Source organism: Arvicanthis niloticus, chromosome X, assembly GCF_011762505.2.
Source record: "Arvicanthis niloticus isolate mArvNil1 chromosome X, mArvNil1.pat.X, whole genome shotgun sequence".
NCBI lineage: Eukaryota > Metazoa > Chordata > Mammalia > Rodentia > Muridae > Arvicanthis > Arvicanthis niloticus.
The window spans coordinates 35147965-35168644 of record NC_047679.1 but is presented as its reverse complement, the minus strand read 5'-3'; the positions used below and the strand labels follow the sequence as shown (position 1 = coordinate 35168644).

Sequence of the window (20680 nt, the reverse complement as noted above, 5' to 3'; positions counted from 1 at the left end):
GATTGGATGTTGGGAACCAAACTCAGGTCCTCTGTAAGAGCAGCAAGTTCTCTTAATCATTAAGCCATTTCTCCAGCCCAGAATCCAAAGATTTTAAAGCAGGGTCTTGTTAGGTAGTTCACTCAGGCGTGTTGGAGCTTCATTCCCTGGGCTTTAGGAGCAGGTAAGGACCCTGTGACTTGGAGAGGTCACTGCTTTCCCGGCTCTCAGATCTGTGGCTGAATATCCAAAACATTCAGAATGTCCTGAGATAAGGTTCATTCATAATGCAAGAGCTCAGTTCTAGGTAGGCTCTGATTTCCTTGTTGACCATTTCATACTTCCTCTGCTGGGAGCCAGGCAACTGAGGGCCTATGGGTTAAGTCTGGTCCTGTCATCGCTGCTCATTCTCCCTCCCAAAGTAGGGACCCACATAATGCTTGGCCTGACAATGCCCCAAAAGTAGGGGAGTTGACATAAACCTGTCACCCTTGGGGGATACTGCTAGATGGCAGAATGCATGCAACACTCCCTTGCTCTATAGAAATAAAAAAAAAGCAAAATCATCCTTGATTTCTTACCACAGCTTTTTGGGTAGATGTCAGCAGGAATAATGTCTACCTATTTCACATGGGCCTTGGATAATAGTCATCTTGTTTGACCTGAGAGTCATGGCATTTCAGAATTACAAAGAACTTCAAAAGAAAAAGTGGGCCATGCCATGTGTGTTGTCTAATCTCTGCAATCCTAGCACTAGAAAGTCTGAGGCTCCTGACATTTGGGCAAGGATTCTCATCTGAGAGTGTCTGATATAGGCTCTTGTAGATGGACTACTGTCAACACAGGATGGGACTAGAGATTGTCTTGCTGGAATTGTGGTCCAAGTTCTCAGGGCTTTTTTGCCAAGTTCTTACCCACACAGCATCTATTGCTATACCCTTGCCAGTCAAAGCACTAAACTTACCCAAGGGCTCCCCATTCCTTAACTGTGGTCCATGGCTTCTGATCCTAGTATCCATCTGTAACTTTATATAAGCACTTTAACACTGAGCTATACGTAAATTTTTTTATCCATCCCCAGATACTGTCTTAGTCAGCCATGTAGCCCAGGCTGGTCTGAAACATGTGATGCCCCATGTCATTCACATAAGAACTGGGTTTATTTGTGTGTGCAACAAATAAGTTTAGCACCTCTATATTGCTGGACAAATACAAACCATGTCCGTATCCCATGGATGCTAAGGCAAAGCTCACATTCAGGAAGCTTCATGAAAAGAGAGGAAAAGGAGACAAGGTCTACTTTATATCACCTCACCCCTGGCCCCTCCAGTATAACAGGCTTTGGGGAATTGTGACCCTTCTTCCCACTCTACAGTGGTGCAGACTGGTCCCAGAAATCACATTTTACCACCTCTATATTGCTGGACAAATACAAACCATGTCAGCATCCCATACTGAGTGTCCCTTGTGTTAGGCCACAAAAAGAGGAAAAAATACACTGGGGAACACATCCTGGTGCACAGTGCCATGGTCATGGGCTGAGGACAATGTGAACTTTCTGACAGGACAAGTGGTCCTCTGCAGTAACCCAAGGCACAATGGTTGCTCTCCTTACACACATGGATGTAGAGGAGTCAGCCTGGTGAGGCAGACCTACAGAAAGAGTCCCTTATGGCCATCAGACAAGTGGTTGCTGGTGACAGATCCTGACTTAGACTCCTGAACAGCCATTGTCAGTACCTGCTTTCCCTTCAAGGACTGAGGATTATGTCTACCCAGATGAGGCATAAAATGACCTTCATCCATAATTCATCCAAAGCACTTGTTTCATTTGCTGTACTACACTTCAATCTCTCACCATGCCCTTTGCCAATTTTGGTTAAGAGTCTCATGCTTTGTGATGCCAACCTTCATGTATTCCAACATAAGCTCCTCATCCTTGTACCCACCTCCCATGAGAGGTCTTCTATGTCTATTGTCCCCCACAGACTTGGAAGCTTCTGACATCAGGATTGACACCTTGATGTGCAGGTCCCATTTCTAGGATCTCCCAGCTAATATAAGGCTTCTACTCTGCAACAGACAACTCGGGAGGTGAGCAGAGAGTTATCAGGTGGCCAGAGACTACAGCAAATTAAATAGACAGGCACTGAGGACCAAGAAACCCAGCTTCCTGGAATTTATAATGAAGATATAACGAAACAAAGGGGAAGGAACAAAAAACAGAGGAGAGAGGTACCAACAAAATGGTGTTCATGTAGTAGCCTAGAAAGCAATCACATCATGATGCACAGTGCCAAGGTCATGGGCTTAGGACAATGTGAACCTCCCTGAGAGGAAAAGTGGTCCTCTGCAGTAAACCAAGGGTTGGGGAAGGAGGTGGGAGGGGCAGTTAGGGAGCTGTTACCACCACCCCACCACAAATTCTGGTCTGAAAAGCCAATGGAAATCTTTTTGCATTGACACAAACAAATGTTAGGATGCACTGTGAAGTTTGAAACAAAAACCTGGATTTAGTTTAATAAAACATTTCCCCCAGAAGCATATAACAAACGCTGGGTGAAAGGGAAACCCATTCTGCTGAACCCTATCTGGGCCTAGTCTTGTCAAGTTTGCTGCTCAGCACTCGAGGAGGAGGGTCTCACGTCCAGAAAAGTAGTAAATCACTCTCTGTAGCACTCACAAAGTTAATGAGTGGAAGAGGGTGTCCTTATGTACAAGGCGGTAGGAAGGCTCACCAGTGGAACATTCTCTGATGCAGTGAGCCTTTTTTTAGGCTCACGTCGGGAGGCTCAACTAAACATTTATCATTACTTGAGTGGAGGAGAACCACCGTGGACTTTGGACACCACAGACAGTTCTCAAAAAACTTTGCAATAAAGAAATTTACCATCCAAACTACTCAAACAGTGCAATGTGACAAGATGCTCTTGGGACTTCCTAGCAGACTCGCTCCGGGGGTGGGGGGGGGAACTCTGAGAACATAGACTTTTGTTCACAGTGAATCTCTGAAACTGGTGTTGAACAGGTGCACAATCCACACTTGTTCATTCTGTGTGCTGCTCCGTCTCCACACCGGCATTTCGACCCAGGGCGCCCTCAGAAAACTCAAGGAGCATTGTGGCTCCCCAGAAAGCATCCCACGAGGCCTGGTCATCAGCTCTTTGCACCTGAAAGAAAGCAAAAAGCAGCACAGCATTACAAACAGAGGCATGCTCTGTCAGGTTTTGGGATACCAGCTTTCCCACCGGGGTGCCTCCTGGCAAAGTAAAACCTATTCTGAACTTAGGAGAGGGGTCTAGCACTCCAACCAAAAAATTCCAGGGCAGGTCTGGATTTAGTAACCTCCACCCAGAAGTGATTTCTGCTCCTTATTGGCCATCCAGCAGCACTAGCTCTAAGAAGAAACCCATGCAAACTCCAGAATGCCTCACCTGGCTGAAGGGCAAGGGCTGGCTCAGCTCCATCGTGGACAGAGGTGCTGGCATGGCAGGTAAGGCTGGCATCGCTTCCAGAGAACTGAAAGACAAGAGCTCTATCCTTTACAACTGTAAAGGATATCCTTGACTTCACACATCAGAATAGGTTTTGTCTCATGGTAACACTGGGTGTCATGATCCCCACAGTCCCACATCTGTACATCAAAGACATTCTGAGTGACTGAAGGAATTGTGAACACTGTTCAGACAAGGCACTCTGTGCAGAGTGAGCCAGGAGGGATACATACATGCTAATGTGAGCAGCCTCATCCAGCAGGTCATGGGGACCAACTGAAGAAGGCATCACTGATGCTAACCCAGTCCTGGCAGGACAAATCTTGCAGTGGACACACTAAGCACTAGCCAATAGAGCAAAGAAGAAAGATACAAACAGAAAAAGAAAAGGAAAAGAAAAAACAGGGCTGGTCGACAACCGCAGCACTGAATCACAGGCTAAAGCGGGAGGAGAGCTGGCATTTAGAGGCTAGCCAGGTTTACACAAGGAGACCTTTATGCCATCTTTCTAGATGAAACCTCAGTGCATAGTATCTGCTTCTATTTACACGGAATCCTACTTACTGAATTGTCATGGGTGCATTTCCTCAGATTTGAAGGGTTCCCTCCAGGAGGAAGCAGCAAAGCATATGAGACTAGGGAATTAGTCTAAACGTCTGGGAAAGCTGAAACCTTAAGATCTGCAAAGTTTCCTCCCCAGAGCTGTTGAAGCAGCAAGCACCTGCTGAGGGCAGGGACTCTGAGCAGCCAAGCTGCCTGGAGAAGACTCCCTCTCATGAGCTAAGCTGCCTAGCCAGGATGCTACACTTGACAAGCTGCTTGCAAGAGAACTCCAGGCTTCCAGCTTTCATGAGTCACCACCCACACTGGCTGTGGTTTGGTGAGGCCCAACTACCCTTGGCCATGCCTGCTCTGTAAGCAACTCCTAACCCCAGTAAACTCTCCCATTCACTAAGATGGACTTTTTATTGTTACTTTGTCATCTGATCTCTGTCTGGTGTGAGTAGACATCTGTTCCTTATCTGGGGTGAGGAGACATTTATTTTTATCTCCCCCAGGAACAGTGTCACACTCAGCAATACAGCTAATCATGACAACAGAAGGACATCCACTAGACCACTAGTATCAGACGCTTGGTGGATGAGACGAGGAAGGTTCAATCATGACCTGGAATCATGTGGACTTGGTTGACCCTAGTGTAGACATGACAAGTGTCCACTAAAACAGGATGAGCAGTAGTGATTCCCTCTCCACCAGAAGACCCCAGACAACCCTTACAGCTTTCTGGAGCTAGCGCCCAACCTGGAGATGTTTGCCAACTTTTATCTACCAGAAGACCTCAGACCACTCCATAGCCTGACCCCATCTCATGTAAAACCTTGGGAATCTTCTCTCAGTCACAGAGGAATGGACCACTCTGGACACTAACCATCTTTATCTCTGAATCCCGTGGGACTTTGGTTGTTATCTTTCTAACACAGAACCACTGGACTCATGTCTCTCCAGTCCTCTGAGATGGCCTCTAACTTAACAGTCCATACTTTGGCATCTCTAAAGAATTTTAGACCTTTCCAGAAAACGATTTGCAGTATCAAGAGGGAAAACATCCTTGCTTCCCAGAAAGCAGAAGGCTTTGCTTATGAAATAAGCATGAGGAACAGGCTTGTAGAACTCAGGGATCGATGCCAGTGACAAGCCTGCACACTATCGAAAGTGTGGGATGCCCACCCACGTTTCCTCTGTTTGGGGTCTTCTTTTGTTGACAAAAAGTGTTGACGCTTTCCAAAAGACATGAGGAAAAATATGATCTTCAAACTCTGAGATAGGGAGTCTACAAAGGAGGCCCAATTCTGCCTTGTGACCCCCAGAAAGCCCAGGGCCCTTGAGGCTTACCTATGGTGATAACAATCTGTAGAGACTGTAGTGGAAGCTGCCTGCCCACCTCTGGGTCCTGGACCCTCCTCTGGGTACAAGCTCTGAGGATAACTTCCCTGCTGCTCAGTACATCCTACAGAAAACAAAATCCCACAAAACACAGGTGACAGAAAGGCACGCAGTACACAAAAGACACACACACTTACTTGTCTGCAGGATGCGGAGTTGACTGTACAAAAGCCAGTTCACCATCCCTGGGACTCAGCTTCCCACCCAAGAAAAGGATGGACGGAGCCACCACCTCTATGACCTATCCGACCTCCTGGAACTGAGTGAAAGTCTCTTTCTCTTGACTCTAAACCGGCCTACGCCACAGTGTGTTTCCCACTGTCCAATGCCAGAGTCTGGATCTCTTCGACACAGGCTTCTCTTGTTACCCAGGACACCAAGGTGCACTTCAGCCATCAGCCCCATGCCTGCTTGGTGCTTCCACTCTTTACTCCCTACTTCACTGAGGGTTTCTTGTGGTGAAAGCTGTTGCTACCTCACTCTGCTCTTTGGCTTTCTCTCCACGTTAGCCAGAGTATCTTGAAAGATCTTTGACTCTTCCTACCCCCTTTTATTGAAAATATGTTCCTGTCTTATGTAGTATATCCTGATTACAGTTTATCCTCCCTCTCCTCCTCCCACTTCCTCTCCACCAACCTCCCCCATTCAGATCCACTCAGTTTCTGTCATTTAAAAAAAAAACAGGCTTCTAAGAGATACCAGCAAAATGCAACAACCTGAAGTGCAAGATAAAATAAAAACCATCACGTTCAACGTGGACAATGCAATGCAACAGAAGAAAAGGAACTCCGAGAGATAAACAAGAAGAAGAATCAGAGGACCATTCATTCACACCCTCAGGAGTCCCACAAAAGTACTAAGCTGAAAGCAATAGTATTTACACAGGGGACATGGTACAGAAGCCTATGGGCCCTGTGCTTGCTGCTCTAGACTCTGTGAGTTCATATGAGCTTTGCACAGTTGATTTAGAGGGCTTTGTACTCCTGGGGTCCTCCAACACCTCTGGATTTAGCCTCTTTTACTGTGGGTTCCCTGAGCTCTGAGAGGGAGGGATTTGATGGAGACATCACATCATCACATTTAGAGCTGTGTTGTCCCAATTCGCCCTCTCTTGATCTCTAGCTCCATCTTTTTTTCTGTCTCTCTGTGCGTGCCTCTCCCTCCCTCCCTCCTGCCCTTCCTCCCTTCCCCCTTCCTCCCCCCATCCCTTTCTCTGTGTGATGTCTACTGTGGGTCCCTTTATTTGTTCTTATCTGCTGCAGGGGAGAACTTCTCTGACGGTGGCTGAGTAAGGCATTAGAGCTTTGACTCTAAAAGACAGCCTAGTAGATGTGGTCATCTCTAGCTGGGCACACGGGTAGGAGAGAAGCCTGAAAGGCAGGCTTCATGCAGGCTTCATACTGCCCTGAGTCCACAATGGGGTAGTACTGTCCTCGATAACACAGCATTGGCCACAGTCAGAACACAGGGCCTAGGTCAAGGTTTGTTCTAGCCTCCTGCCTGATCACCAGAATATCTGCCTGATGTGGTGCCCACTGCTCAGCACGTTCTGAGGTCACAGAGCCCTTTTCTGGCCACGTTGTGCATGCCTCCATCTCTGTTTCTGATCTCTTCACTTCTGAAGAATTTGAAAGACACTGCTCTTAATAAATGTTGTAATGTTGCAAGGTCAAGAGGGTCAAGGCACACATCCTAAGTCACAGTAACACAACAGGGTTTTGTTGTCTTTTCTCCCCATGAGAAAGAAAAGTGAAAACGGACATGCCCAGTTGCCACAACTCTGCAAGGTCAGGTGCCAGGGCAGGCTTGTGGCTTGCAGGTCCCAAAATGTGGAGCTTGGGCTGGGAAGATGGCTCACTGTGTAAGGGGCTTGTGATGTAGCCATGACAACCTGAGTTCAGGGACCCTTATAAAAAAGCTGGATGGCAAAGCACGGATATGAAGCCTCTGTTCCCACTGCCAAGATGGGTGCCTGTTTGGGGACCAAGTTATCTCTGGTGGTTCAAAGTCAAACAAGAGACTTCTTTCAAGGTAGAATGCTAGAATCCAAATCTGACTTACTTGTGTGTGCTGGCATGCAGGAACCCTCCTGTACACACATAGAGGGTGTGGACAGAGAGGGGGTGGGTATTTTAAGATGGAGCCTCTGGTGCTTTGAATGAGAAAGTGTCACTTAGCCAAGGAATTTGGACACTTCTTCCTCCTTCACTGGTGCTTTTGCACAGGTAGAGGGTCTGGATGATGGAGGCTTGCTGGAGCAAGTGTTAACGCTGAGGCTGGGCTTACAGCTTTGCCCCACTTCTAGCTCACCTTCCTTAGAATCTGCATGCCTGTGGGAATGTGATCAGCCGAACAAGAGCTGCAGTGCAAGGAGGACTTGTGCGAAGTTGGGAGTGGGGAAGTAAGGTGGCCTTTGGCATGAAGCTACCACCCCAGACCTGGGGAGCCCTCATCTACCCAGAGACTGGGACAAGGAGGTACCCGAGAAGTAAGTTTGCAAATGGCATGCTAGAAATACTGGAAGGTATTAAAATGTGAAAAATCAGGGGCTTTAAGTTTTTTTAAGGAGGAAATTAAAAACTGCAAGAAACAAAAGCATGCATTATGGTCACAGAATGCTAAGAGACACAAGCAAACTTGCTGCCCTTGTAAGATGGAAAGTCACATAATTCCATTGTTATGGAGACTAAAAAAGCAACCGTGATAACTGTGCAGTCTTTACCCAGAAATGATGCTCAGAGTACGGAGGGGCATGTCCCATGTGTATGCTTTCAGTTGCTGCACAGCTACTCACAGATAAGGTAGGAGAGCTGGGGGTGCTGATGTGGGCAGGCAGCTACTGTCATCCATTTTTAACTCTTTCCTAACTGTCGTTTTTTTGCCATTCATCTGCATTTTTTTTCCAAAAGAGACACAAATGAAAAATAATCTTGGATATTTCTGAAGACTCTGTTCAGATTAGAATAGTCCTAGGTTTCACTGAACATTTCTGGTTCAAGCAGGTGATGGCCACATCCACGCATCCAGCCCAGCACAGTACCTGAGGACCGGGGTAGCTGTGGGGGCTGGCCCAAAATATCACAGTCTGTATATGGAGGACTCACCTGCATGGTTGAGATCAGCAAGGGCGGCAATGGCCACGGACAAAGGAGAAACTTCAGGATCCATCCCAGAGTTCAGATTTTGTCTATGTCCCGGTTGCTCCACTGGGAAGAAAACTTCCTCGAAGGATGGCAGTGTAAGGGGCATCATCCAGGACTCAGGGGCATTCATAGAGGAATCAAGCATGTCACTACTGCCAGCAGCCGGAGGGCAGAGGCCAGGCCCAGGGTCAGAGTCCTTGGACATGAGACTGGCAGGATGATGAACTCGCCACTCCGGGTGTCCTTCACATCCATAGAGTGACCTGGGGAACATAACCAAACCATGTGCCCTGGTGGGTACAGGCCAAGGTGGGGTGGGTGGGTCTTAGGAGAGGAATGCAGCCAAGGTTGAGAATATGGGCTGAAGCCAATGATGCTGTGGAAGGTTGCACATCACTGCCACTAGTGGCCCTGCCTGATCTTCCCTGTGGCTACCAAGGAAAGGGCCTGACCTGCCCGGAATCACATATAATACCAATTATTTAAAAGAACCAGAAAAGAGAGAATGATTTGCAAGACCCTAATATCAAATGAATAAATGATGGTTAATATTAAAAAATATTAGGCAGAAGCTGACAGTGATTTAATGAGTATTCCAACAAGGCTAAGGTATCTCAAACATGATCAGAGCTCTCCTTAAACACCCCCTCAACATCTACCACAGCTTGTATGGTAGGCCCTAGCACCTACGTAAAATCCCCATTTTACGTGAAACTGCAGAGGTCACACTCCTGGGCAGTGTCCAGCCTGGCACTGCCCCCATGACTCACCAGCAATGAATTGTATGCAGAAGGCTCCTGCCTTGCCACAGGGGAGTAGCCCCAGACAGTGAGGTACATACAGGCTGCTGCTTACTCCATAAAATGAAAGGACAGCAAACTTTTGGGGGAAAAAAAAAAGATAACAAAAGCAAGCCAACCTGACAGAGCCCAGAAGGGAAAGGGATGGGTTTAAGGATAAATTACACTCAGGTCTCCAACAAAGGAGTTGCAAACTAAAGAAAGAAACCTGTCCCCTGGTCTGAGTGAATGACACTACCTGAAACCCAGTGGTGGTGATGTTGTGTTGTCTTCAGAAAACCTCACAGCTGGGGATGTCAGCCCCTTAGCTATTTGGGTAGTCTCTGGGGACTGTAGAGTCTCACTTCCTTCACATCCAGCTGGAAGCAAACCACAGAGAGGAGTGCATTAGGTCCCAGCCCCCCTGCCCAGCTGAGAGCAGCTCCACAGACTACAATAAGAAGTGATCTTTAGTCATCCCAATAGTCTTGTCCCTTGGGCTCACTTCAGTGCAAACCAATAGTTCCCAGCCTGGCAATGGGTTCTCTTCCCAAATAACACATTGTAGGTCCTAATAGCTACGTTGAACCCCGCCTCCAGACCCACACAGCCATGCCAGGGTCAACTCAGAGCCAGGTACATCTTGTCAGAAATCAGCCTCTCAAAGGGCCTTGGGTTGCTCACCTGAGCACTGAGATACAGTCAGAGACTCACAATGGTTTCCTGAGAGCTGTGCTGGCTCAGGAACATGATCCGTTGCCTGGGAAACTTCTGATGTGGCCTCCTGGGCTCTTGCCACATGCCTGAGAAGACCCTTCTTATGCCGCCGATAATTGGCAAACCAGCTGTACACTTGCTCAGTAGTCAAGCCTGTCTCCGATGCCAGTTTTTCCTGCCCCCCAACCCCAAAATAAACAACCATCCTTGAGTTACAGGCGTTCACACAAGTGTCTGGGTCAGGTAATATTCACAGAGAAAACTGGGTACAGCCCAGCTTGACCCCTGAAATGCTGGCAGATATTGTGTTCAGTGAACTGGTGCAGTGGAAAACAGATCATCAGCTCCTGAGCATGTGCTGAAGAAGTAGATGGCAATACACACACTCGTGCACACACACACACACACACACACACACACACACACACACATGTTCTGCACCCACTCACTCCATTCAGGACCAGCTGACACTCTTGAGGACCCAAGACCCTATTAAAGGACAAAGGCCAGGTTGAAACTACCTTGAGCCCTTGGATCAGTGTCTGCACTGTCTTTAACCAATGTCCCTTCTCTGCTACACTGTGACTTTCAGTTTGGATCACACAACAAAGGACTGGGGAGCATCTGGGAATTGACCAGGTTGGAAGTGGGCAGATCCTCATGAGAAAATCAAGTCTCACAGAGATGTTGGCAATATGGGGTGTGGGCAAAGAGAATGAGGGTGGGGTCTGTGGAGGAAGGCTGGTGAGGCCAGAAGAAGACACAGAGAGCTCAAGAAGTTACATCACAGAGGGGGAGCCACCTGAGAGGTGTGGGGCCCTATCTGGGAAGAAGACAATGAAGCTCCCTGGGGAAGAGGGGAGAGAAGCCTGCTGAGAGGATGCAGGGAGGAGAGCTTCCTAGGAAGAAGAGGGAAGAGTTACTCAGGAGGAGGTAGGGAGACTGGATTTATGTGTGGGGAAGTCTCTGGAGGAGTAGGAGAGGAGCCACCTAGAGTGGGTGCTGTCCTTACCAACTGGGCCTTCTTGGGATAAGCAGTCACACCTCTGGCAAAGTCCTGCAGACAGCTCCGAATCTCTGGGAGAAAGTTCCGGTTCTTAGGACCCTCAGGGCAGAAGGTAAGGGGTGGTGGATTCCTGTATAGGAGGTGGAGAGGAGGATTTATATAGCACAACTTCCACCATCTCGGGGCCTGGGGCTTGTCAGCAGAAGGATTCTGATAAGCATTCTTCAGTCCACCCATGCACCTCAGTCCCAGTCACCTAGAGTGGCCTGGTTCCTACTTTCTGGGATGGCAGCTGACAGTCTACCATTCTCTGATCTCACCCAGTGAGTGAGCTCAGGCTTCCCCATGGCCAGACCAGAACAAGCACCATCTCGCTCCTGTTCTGCTTCTTTCGGGCTTATTAATACTGTTCCACACCATCTGCCTGTCACTCCAGGTCACCCCCATCAACTGGCAAAGCTATGAATCTCTTCCCTTATAAAGGAATCCCTCTAGTTGGCCCTCCTGGCTTGGTCCCTAGCAGCACAACTTCTCATAGAATGAGCAATAGCATAACCTCAACCTTCCCAGTTTGTGTGTGTGTGTGTGTGTGTGTGTGTGTACACATGTGTCATAAGCTGCTGGCTTCCACTTGGCCCATCTCACTTATCCTCTGGAATCAGCTTCTCAATCCCTCATGTCCTCCACTCCCCTCTTCTTGCTGCTCCTCTTGTTTTGGGAACCCCTGCACCATGCAGGAGGCCCATGGTATTGTTGTTCCCTCTGATCTCTATACATCACAGGAATTCCAGGATGGCTTAAGGGACCGGGTAGCTACCATTCTCTTCTGTCCAGACTGATTTTTCCTGCTCTTCCTTTTGGATTTCTTCATAAAGAACACATGACACATGTAAAGGCCACTTTTCTGAGGAATAGGTGACATGTAGCTATGACAGATGTGTGCCATGCAAGCACATTAAGAGGACCATCTCATCTAACACATCCCAAATAGAATCTACCTTTGAGCCCAGAGCTTTCTCCTGCCCAGGCACACGCAGAATATTGTGCCCTGTGCCTGGGGTTCACATATAGTAGGGAGCTCCTCCTGCCTAGACTTCAGTTCTGGGTCACAGCCTGACTTCAGAACACTGCAGAGCTGGCTAGCATAGTTACAGCAAAGCCCATGTTCTGGTCTCTGCCCGCACCCTCCAGTGGTTGCTTGCAAAGTGTCCCAGGTGGCCCTGGCATGGGGGATGTAAACCAAGGACCCCCTTTTCCTATGGTCACAGCCTGAGAACCCATCTGTATTTGGGAAGGGCTAGATGCTCTTGTGGTGTCTGCTGTCTACTCCCGGACAGCAGGTACCTCTCAATCTCTGGCTTGCATCTTCCAGCTGAAAAATTCTGTCTGTGTGATTTCCCCCACTCTCATCCAAGGCCGCCAGATCATATGTACTGATCATATGGTCAAATGTAGCCCCTTCTCAACAGCAAAGACCTGATCTGTCTCAGTTCTCTTACTGTTGGTATAGCCCTACATGAGGAAATCCTCTCTATTTCTTCTCCATTGTCCCTGGAACCTGTCCCTTGGCCGGCTGCAGAAAATCAGGCCTGGTCTATACCCACCACCTGCAAGCATCCAGCACAGTAAGAACACTTCACAAACACAGGGACATGACAGTGTCACAGCTCCACTGCACTCTGCTGGGCCATCAGCCTCTAGGATGATGTGGTCGTGTATCCAGTCAAAAGGCTGATTATCAACTGAGGTTCTGAGGACAAGTCTCAGAGAATCAATATTTGGCAGACTCTCTGATAAAAAAAAAAAAAAAACAAAGCAAGCACAACAACAAACCCCACTTCTTCCTGCAGTGAGTGGGGCCCTGCAGTGAGTGGGGACTTTAGTCTGAATGTAAAAGTCCTCAGCCCTCTGTCTCTGGTGTGAGGCTTTGATGAAGAGCAAAGGCTTCACTGTCTCAGTGTCTAGGGAACCTTGGCCTTCCAACACACACACACACACACACACACACCCCACCTCATGCATGTGTTTTATCTGCTCCATACCAGCTCTGTCCTCCATGAATGATAAAGGTGAGACTAATATTAATTACATTCTCTTCTTCCAGTCCCCAGGGGCTAGCATGATGCCTAGGGCATGAGGAGTACATGATGTGAGAAGCAGGAGAGTAAAACTCAGTTAGTTGCCCTACTCTCACTATCCCCATCCACAGGGTCTGTGTCTAGTGATGAAGAGAAGTCAAGACAGTCTGGATGACAGAGCTGCATATGATCATGTACTTCCAGCCTGCACAACACTCAGGCACCAGGCTGGTGAAGGGCACACACACCAGGATGTGACAAACCTGGGAGCCCTGGTGTACATTACATTGTAATAAATGCTGCTAAGGTGACTTTCTGTCATTGTTTCCTCAGACCCTTGGGGTTTGGATGGCACATTCCTCCCCTGGAAGTCCCAGGGAGCCTGCACAGAGGAAAATCAGCAACTACCTCTTCCTGCAGCGAAACCTCTGTGCTGCAGTCAGTTCAGTGACACCCAGCCTCTTCATGGTCAGTTGGTAGTGGATGTCATTCCAGAGTTCTACCAGGTCCTGGCTGCCTCCTGGCATGTGACACACCTGTAGGAAAAACATGCTGAAACCCAGTCACCTCTATACTCCCTGGAGTGGGTGACAATCTGTCATAAACACCAACCCAGGCTTTGGAAAGGCAATCATCTGGGTCTGCAAACCCCCAATATGAACCGAACATAAAAATTCTCCAGTACCAGCAGGACCCGAGGAGGTGACACCCTGGGCCAGACAATTACCCACAAGCCATGGCAGGCTTCATGCCAGCCATGAATAAACTAGGGGCCTGGTTTCTGATCTTAAGCCCTTCGAATCTCCAAAACAATAAGTAAAGCAGTCCTCTACTCAAATACCCTAGTCCTGAGTAAAAGGCATGGCATCTTCACCAGGCCTTGTTAGCCTTATCTGGATCTAGGCAGGAACTCCCTCAGTGAGATTCTTGTCCCACTTCAGGGATTCTAATCACCAATGCTACTAAAACTGCCGATCTGTAGTCTCCGCAGACCAACCACGAGGTCCCCTCATTGTTACCTACATTCTTACTGAATGTTTGCGTGTTATCGTTTATCACAGCGTGGCCTGCAAACTCACCACTGTCTTTCCTCAACCTCATGAGTGTTGGGATTATAGATATGCACCTCTATGTTAAGCATCAGGTCTGGTGTCCATGTAGGATGTGTCACCACATCTGTTGTTTGACATTTTCCTCCCAGATTAAAACATTCCATTCACCCAGGGGATCTCCTTAAGCAGGGAAACAAAGAACTGACAAAATATTAGCTTCAAGGGTACCCTGAATCTGACCAGATTCACTAAAGCCCCTCAATCCAGAGTTAGCAGAGCCCAGCTGCCAAGAAGACCCCAAGCACACACAGTAGAGCCACGATGCAAAGAACACTCCTGGCCAAGCAAAATTCTAAAGGAGACTGAGACCAGAGTAGCTGCCCAGAAAGACGAGAATCCAGTCAAGCTGCCTGGAAGACATTTAGCTCAACTGAGGCACTTAGAAATGGCACCCTCTAACCTTGTGAGTGGCCTCTATTTATAGGCTTAAAAAAGCCTGTAGGGCACAGCTTATAGGCTGTGTAATGGGCTCAAGGCTCCCTGCTTCTGTTTGCTGTCTCACATGCTGGTGGATGGGGAGATTGGTGATGCAGTTGTCTGGATCATTTCTACTTCTGTAAGTAACCCCTCACCCATAGTCCTGTTAATAACCCAAAGAGATCTTTCTTTATTTGGGTTTTCCTAGTATCCATACTTTGGTCGGTCATGGGTTCCTTTTCTGGGGTGAGTAGACAAAAGGGTTTTGTCTCCACTGTTTGTGTGTGTGTGTGTGTGTGTGTGTGTGTGTGCACGTGTGAGCACATGAGTGTGGGCATGTATATATATGTATGTGTGTGTAGGTGTATATGTATGTGTCTGTATATGTATAAAGTCAAACAACATGATTGGAGCCCAAAGAGGGACCAAATAGAACCAAGGATGAGTTGGTACAAAGTACCTTCATGGATCTCACTATGCATGCCAGGCATATAAACTGAGGCTGGGAGGCCTGAACATACATCCAGGAGATTCTGATAAGAGTTGGCTATTCCTGTGTGGTGTGTATAGTGTGACTGTGTGTTCTGACAGCAGTTACATGGTCCTTTCTATTGCAAGTGAGACATGAAACTAAGGCTGAGTCATCACGGTTAGGAGTGTCCCTGGAACAAATCCCAGGATGTCATTCTTCTATGTGTGGAATGGGTGGGCTTGCCAGATTGAAGAGTGGTGTCTGCCATGTAAATACAGAGAATCACTTAAAACCATTAAAGGCTTAGAAGAAATTTTGCAGTGTTTGAGATTGTGCACAAGAGCGCAGATTACTATAATCGGCAGCAGAGTTTGCCTGACCACCTTTGTGTATAGTTAGAAGTTTGTCTGAGGCTGAGATGTCAGCCAAGCTGGAATTGTTTTTATACAAGGGCACATACAACCAGAAAGAGAGATGCAGATAGCATCCCCTCTCATAGCTGCTGATTTAGCAACTAAACTACATGAGGGAGGGAGGGAGGGGGGGGGAGGGAGGGAGATAGCGAGGGAAGGAGAAAGTGAGAGAAAGAGAGAGAGAGAGAGAGAGAGAGAGAGAGAGAGAGAGAGAGAGAGAGAGAACAAGCTAGAATTGAAGATACCCCTCAAGTCCAAAGTAGAAAACAGGGAAAATATATAATCCATCATGCAGATGTGGGCATTAACCATGGCCCAATTCAAGAAACGAGTTTGATTCATTCAGCCTGTAGAGTAAGGGAAGAGTCTCAAACAAGTAATGAAAGAGCTTGTCTCAGCCTGAACTGTGAGGCTGTAGGACACCGGAGTGGATGGGTTCTGTCTGACCATGGTTGACCCAGGAAAACTGAGTAACATAACTAACCTATCCCTCTGTAATGCAAAGGCTGATTAACAGGGACCTGGTGAGAAAAATCAATCCCTGATGTACTGGCTTATCAAAGCCATTAGGAACACTTGGTGATCTGTCTGAAGTGCCCATAAATAACAGGGTCTGAAGGACCATGGAGAAGGGGAAGATGCTATTGAGGGAACTTGGAGTAAAAGCAGCTGATTTTGAGTCTCTTTTTACTGGACCAGATAGAACCAAGTACATAGAGCGATCAAAGAAAATGTTGGCTCAGCAAGGACCTTCAAGCCACCATGATTTAGTCTGGTTTCCTGAGCCCTTTGGTTAGGCAAGATCTTTAAACAGCAGGAAGTTTGATGAACCAAGTAACTCCATCCAGCCTATAAGGAGTGTCTATAAAGTTAGAGAACAACCCATCGGAGATGAGAAAACAAGTTAAGCAGAGAAAGAGTTCTATCTGGTTTACTCAAAGGCAAATGTGATTGAATTTCAGTGGAACTGGGTTTCCTAAATTAAAAAAAAAATTGATTTTAAAACAAAAAAGAAACAAACAAAACAAATGTTGTGTTAAGAAACGTGTGGAAGTCTTAAAACCAAAGACCACTTCACAGAAGACTTTCAGGATAGAATAATGCAGGTGATGATGGCCAAGCCTGTTCTGACCCAGCAAATGGGTAATTGTTCCCCCACAGACTAAGGAAGGGAACTTTCCCTCAAGAAAAAGTTATGCTAGGGGTGGAGATGGTTTCTCCTGTCAGGAACTCCCCAGCAGCCAGGTATTGTGAAAGGGGAGGCAACAGCTACATATGTTCCCCACTGCCAACCCAGGGAGTCAGCGGGTGCAGCAGAGCAGAGCAAGACCGTGGTCCCTTTTGGCACTGTGTGTGGTATGACTGAGTAGATTAAATCAGGCTCACCAATTTATCAGGTGTGGAGAAATGTAGGGAAGCTCCAAGGAAGAACTCTAGGATATGAATTTGTGTTGGTTCAGAGAGAATGACCACGGATTACAGGGAGCAATTAAAGTTAGCTCCTCTTATCCATGCTTTGTACCCACCCTGATGGATCAAAGAAGCAACTGATATCAAATGCATGGAACCATGCCATGCTGTATAAGACTTTGCTTCTGATTGACTTTAGTACATGCTCTTAGTTGTGAAGTTCTGGGACCACTTGATCTCTGCTGAGAACAGAAGACAATAGACTACCAGAGTGGTTTTGCCAAGGTATTTTTTAGTTGACCTATACCTTATGGGATGGTGGTTGGGGAGTTTGTCTTGCCTTGCCCATCCTCAGGCAAAGCTGTTTTTTATACAGATGTCATTATTTAAAGCACTGAGTGTTGTGCAGATTTGGAAAGCCCTTGCAGAGACCTGTATGTACAGTGGGACTTCCATGGACCTACTGCCTTACCAAGGTTGGGATAACTGGAATCCAGAAGGACACACACTGAGGCCACAAGGTTGATGAATGAAACCCCAGGGCCAGGAGTGAGTCTATGAGCTGTTGGTCAGGGAAGTCCTTGAGGCCAGGCATAACAGAAAGGCTATTATTGCCTCTGCTGTTGGGTGTAGGCCAAAGTTAGATGGTAAGACCTGATTTCAGAGGACACCATAAGTCCATGCTCTGATTGTAGGAGATAGAAATTTCAGATGGGACTGATCTGGAAACGCTCAGCCTGCTAACCTGCTTTCCCAATGCCCGGGGTGGCCATGAAAGGTGCTGCTAGAGAATTGTCACCAACATTTCTGTTTGACTACAGACCCTGCGTGCTAAAATATAGACATGCCAGGCAGGATGTGCCTGTTCATGGTAACATGGTTCAATTATGGGGAGTGGGTCAGAAAGATAGCCTTCTGAATTCATTTAAGGACAGATCCACCATACTGAGTTCACACGGGTAGTGTAAGCCAGGAGAATATCCTGTGGTTGGAGACACACATGCTCCAATGGGCAAGCTACTTTTATGCTTTTACTCTTGGATGTGATGTCAAACTGCCTGTAAACACATGTGTACTCATACATCACTGAGGTTATAAACCTCAACACATAGCCACTGGTGAATCTCCTGATCACAAGTGACTGTTACTGTGACATGGGGAGCTTCTTTTCTTACCCACTAGAAGAAATCACCCACTCCAAGGCACAGGGATCATTGCAAGAGGAGGAGGAAGAGAAGGAGGAAAAGGAAGAGGAGGAGGAGAAGGAGGAAGAGGAGGAAGAAGAGGAGGAAGAGGATGAGGAAGAGAATGCAAGAGCCAAATAGTGGGTGGAGTGTTGTGTAACAGTTTCTTCCCAGATTAAAACATTCCATCCTGCAGGGGAGGTCCCTAAGCAGGGAGGTAAACAACTAAAAAGGTAGCTTCAAGATTCACTAGGCCCCTCCCTGCCAGAGCAAACAGCCCAGAGGCTAAGAAGGGTGTCACACTAGGACAGCTGCACAGAAGACTGACCAGACCAGGGGCCTGAAGAGATTTAGTCCAAGTGGCACTTTGCTGTTATCCCTACTTTGGTCTGTTGTGGGTTCCCTATCTGAGGTGAGTAGACAAGTGGGTTTCGTCTCCCCAGGAAATTTTTCTCACACAAGGACATCAGAACTACACATTTTCTCACCACCTGGTCCCCTTTCTCCACCAAATAGGGATTTACTAAAAGGATAGTTGCCCAGGTTCCCAAGCTAGGGGTTACTTGGTCAAATCAGTGTGCCATCCTGCCTCAGCTCATGACACCTTAGGGGACAGTGGAAGGTGCTGTGTCCCCACTTTTCTCTGTACCCACCACCATACCGCCATCATACCTTTAGAATCTGGAGGGCTAAAAGGTGCTGCTCCTGCTGGATCAGGACATGGACACACACCATGGTCACATCTTCATTTTTCACAAGAGCCCAACGATGCTTGCTGTTCAGAATGGCTTCCACCAAATGTAGCACCTGAACAGGTTTGTCTTGGAAGTCCCGACACAGCTTGCCTGCCAGGGTCACCAAATCTGGTGGGGGAGAGCTGTCGTCCCCATGCTCCCTCAGCAGCCTCAGGAACTCCTGCATCCTGCAAGACCAGCTCTGCCAAACAAGAACATTAAGAGAAACACTGATGTCAACTGGTTTCTATCCATGACTCCTCAGACCCATTACACAGGGCAGGTGATATGTGAGCCTCAGGTTAAACCATGTCCAAGGTGGGATAACTCACCTGGGAGAAGCTAGAGTGGTTTCACACATCCTCCTTCTACTTCCCCCCCCAAAAACCCTGTCCTTGAGGAAGGCAGCTGTAAAGAGACCACTGAACAGGGCTCTCTGCAACCATGCAATCTCAACTTTCTGAGCCTTAACCTTTACCCCTGACCTGATCCTTTCATCTCTTTCATTCTTCCTATGCTCCATGGTTTCATAGAATCTACAATCAGGTTTCCATTTGCTCTTGGTTGTATCCTCCGTGGGTTTCCCAGAAGCCCTGGCATCTGCCACATGGGTGACAAGATAGTCACCCAAATACAGACACTAGCTCTTTTCACAGAGCTGAGGACACAGATTTCCAGGATGAAATGCTGTGTCCTGGAGCATCCCCAGGAGGGAGCTGCTAGAAGAGAAATCACAACGATTTCTCAGCAAATTCACAAGCCTGGAGAGATCCCAGCTGAGGACATCCACGCAGCTTGTTGATAAGCTTTCAGGCATAAAACCTCGGCGTGGAGAGGCCTTTTCTATGGACTACTCTCCAAAAGTGAGGCTGAGGACAGTGGGCGTGCAGGGAGCCCAGCCTGTTTTGCCTGCTAGCAAGAGCCTCCCCAGGTCTAGTTCCTTCACACATCGGGGTGAACATCAGGTGCCTCATCAGCCCTCAACAGAAGAGGGTTCATGGTTCTCACAAACCTGGAGCAGGGCTATCTCGGGATTCCGGTTTCATCCAATACTTAGTGCAGCTCCCTGCTGGATCAGGCACAGTGTCTTCTAGGATCAAGTGCTCGATGAGACCTTGATCCAAGAAGAAAGGGGCTCCCACTGAAACCCCCACCCATGCTGGGACCAGAAAGCCAGCCCACGTTTCCTGGTACCTTTTCAAAATGCTCTTCCTTTGCAGAAAGATGCTCACTCGCAGAGGCTAGACTCCAAACACCGGATGTGGAGTTCGCAAGGCACAGTAGTCTGCACCTCAGCTCTCCTGGCTTTCTGGACACCACTGCCCATTGGCCTCACCGAAGCTCCTCCCTACCACATTGTCCCACCCTTTCCTCTTCCAACAACTCCTCCTGACACCCCCCATCGTGACTTCTGTTGCTCCCGGGACTAGTTCTCCACGGGCTGCAAGCTAAGGAGCTACAAAGTATCCAAACTTGAGCCTCTGCTCCTCCAGGCCAGAGGTACCTTTAAAAACCGCGTTTGGCAGCAAGAAGCAAAGGCCCCTGCATTTTACTAGAGTGGGGGAATTTGGTCCATGAAAAACCCTTGATCTTTCTTGTGTGACACTCTGGTCGCCTGTGATCCGTGACGTGTTGCTGGCCTTATGGTACTATGGGCACTCTGACATAATCACTGAGGACAGCCAAGTTGTGGAGCTTCTCAAGCCTTTAGCAGAGACAATTCTAGGTTTCCTAGATACTCAGAGATCCTGTGTGTGTGTGTGTGTGTGTGTGTAGTATATACTAGGAGTGTGCTGTT

The 20680-nt window shown here is 47.8% G+C and overlaps 1 protein-coding gene across 1 annotated transcript; it reads right to left on the bottom strand.

The window, feature by feature from the left end:
- Window positions 1-3026: 3026 nt before the first annotated feature.
- LOC117694888 (anomalous homeobox protein-like) lies at window positions 3027-19069 on the bottom strand. Its single transcript, XM_034485911.1, has 9 exons — window positions 18821-19069; window positions 13549-13676; window positions 11069-11192; window positions 10024-10231; window positions 9599-9719; window positions 8522-8823; window positions 5367-5481; window positions 3414-3498; window positions 3027-3149 (listed from the first exon to the last, which is right to left on the bottom strand). Exons 1-9 carry the CDS (start codon window positions 19067-19069, stop codon window positions 3027-3029), a joined length of 1455 nt encoding a protein of 484 aa, XP_034341802.1.
- Window positions 19070-20680: the final 1611 nt, after the last annotated feature.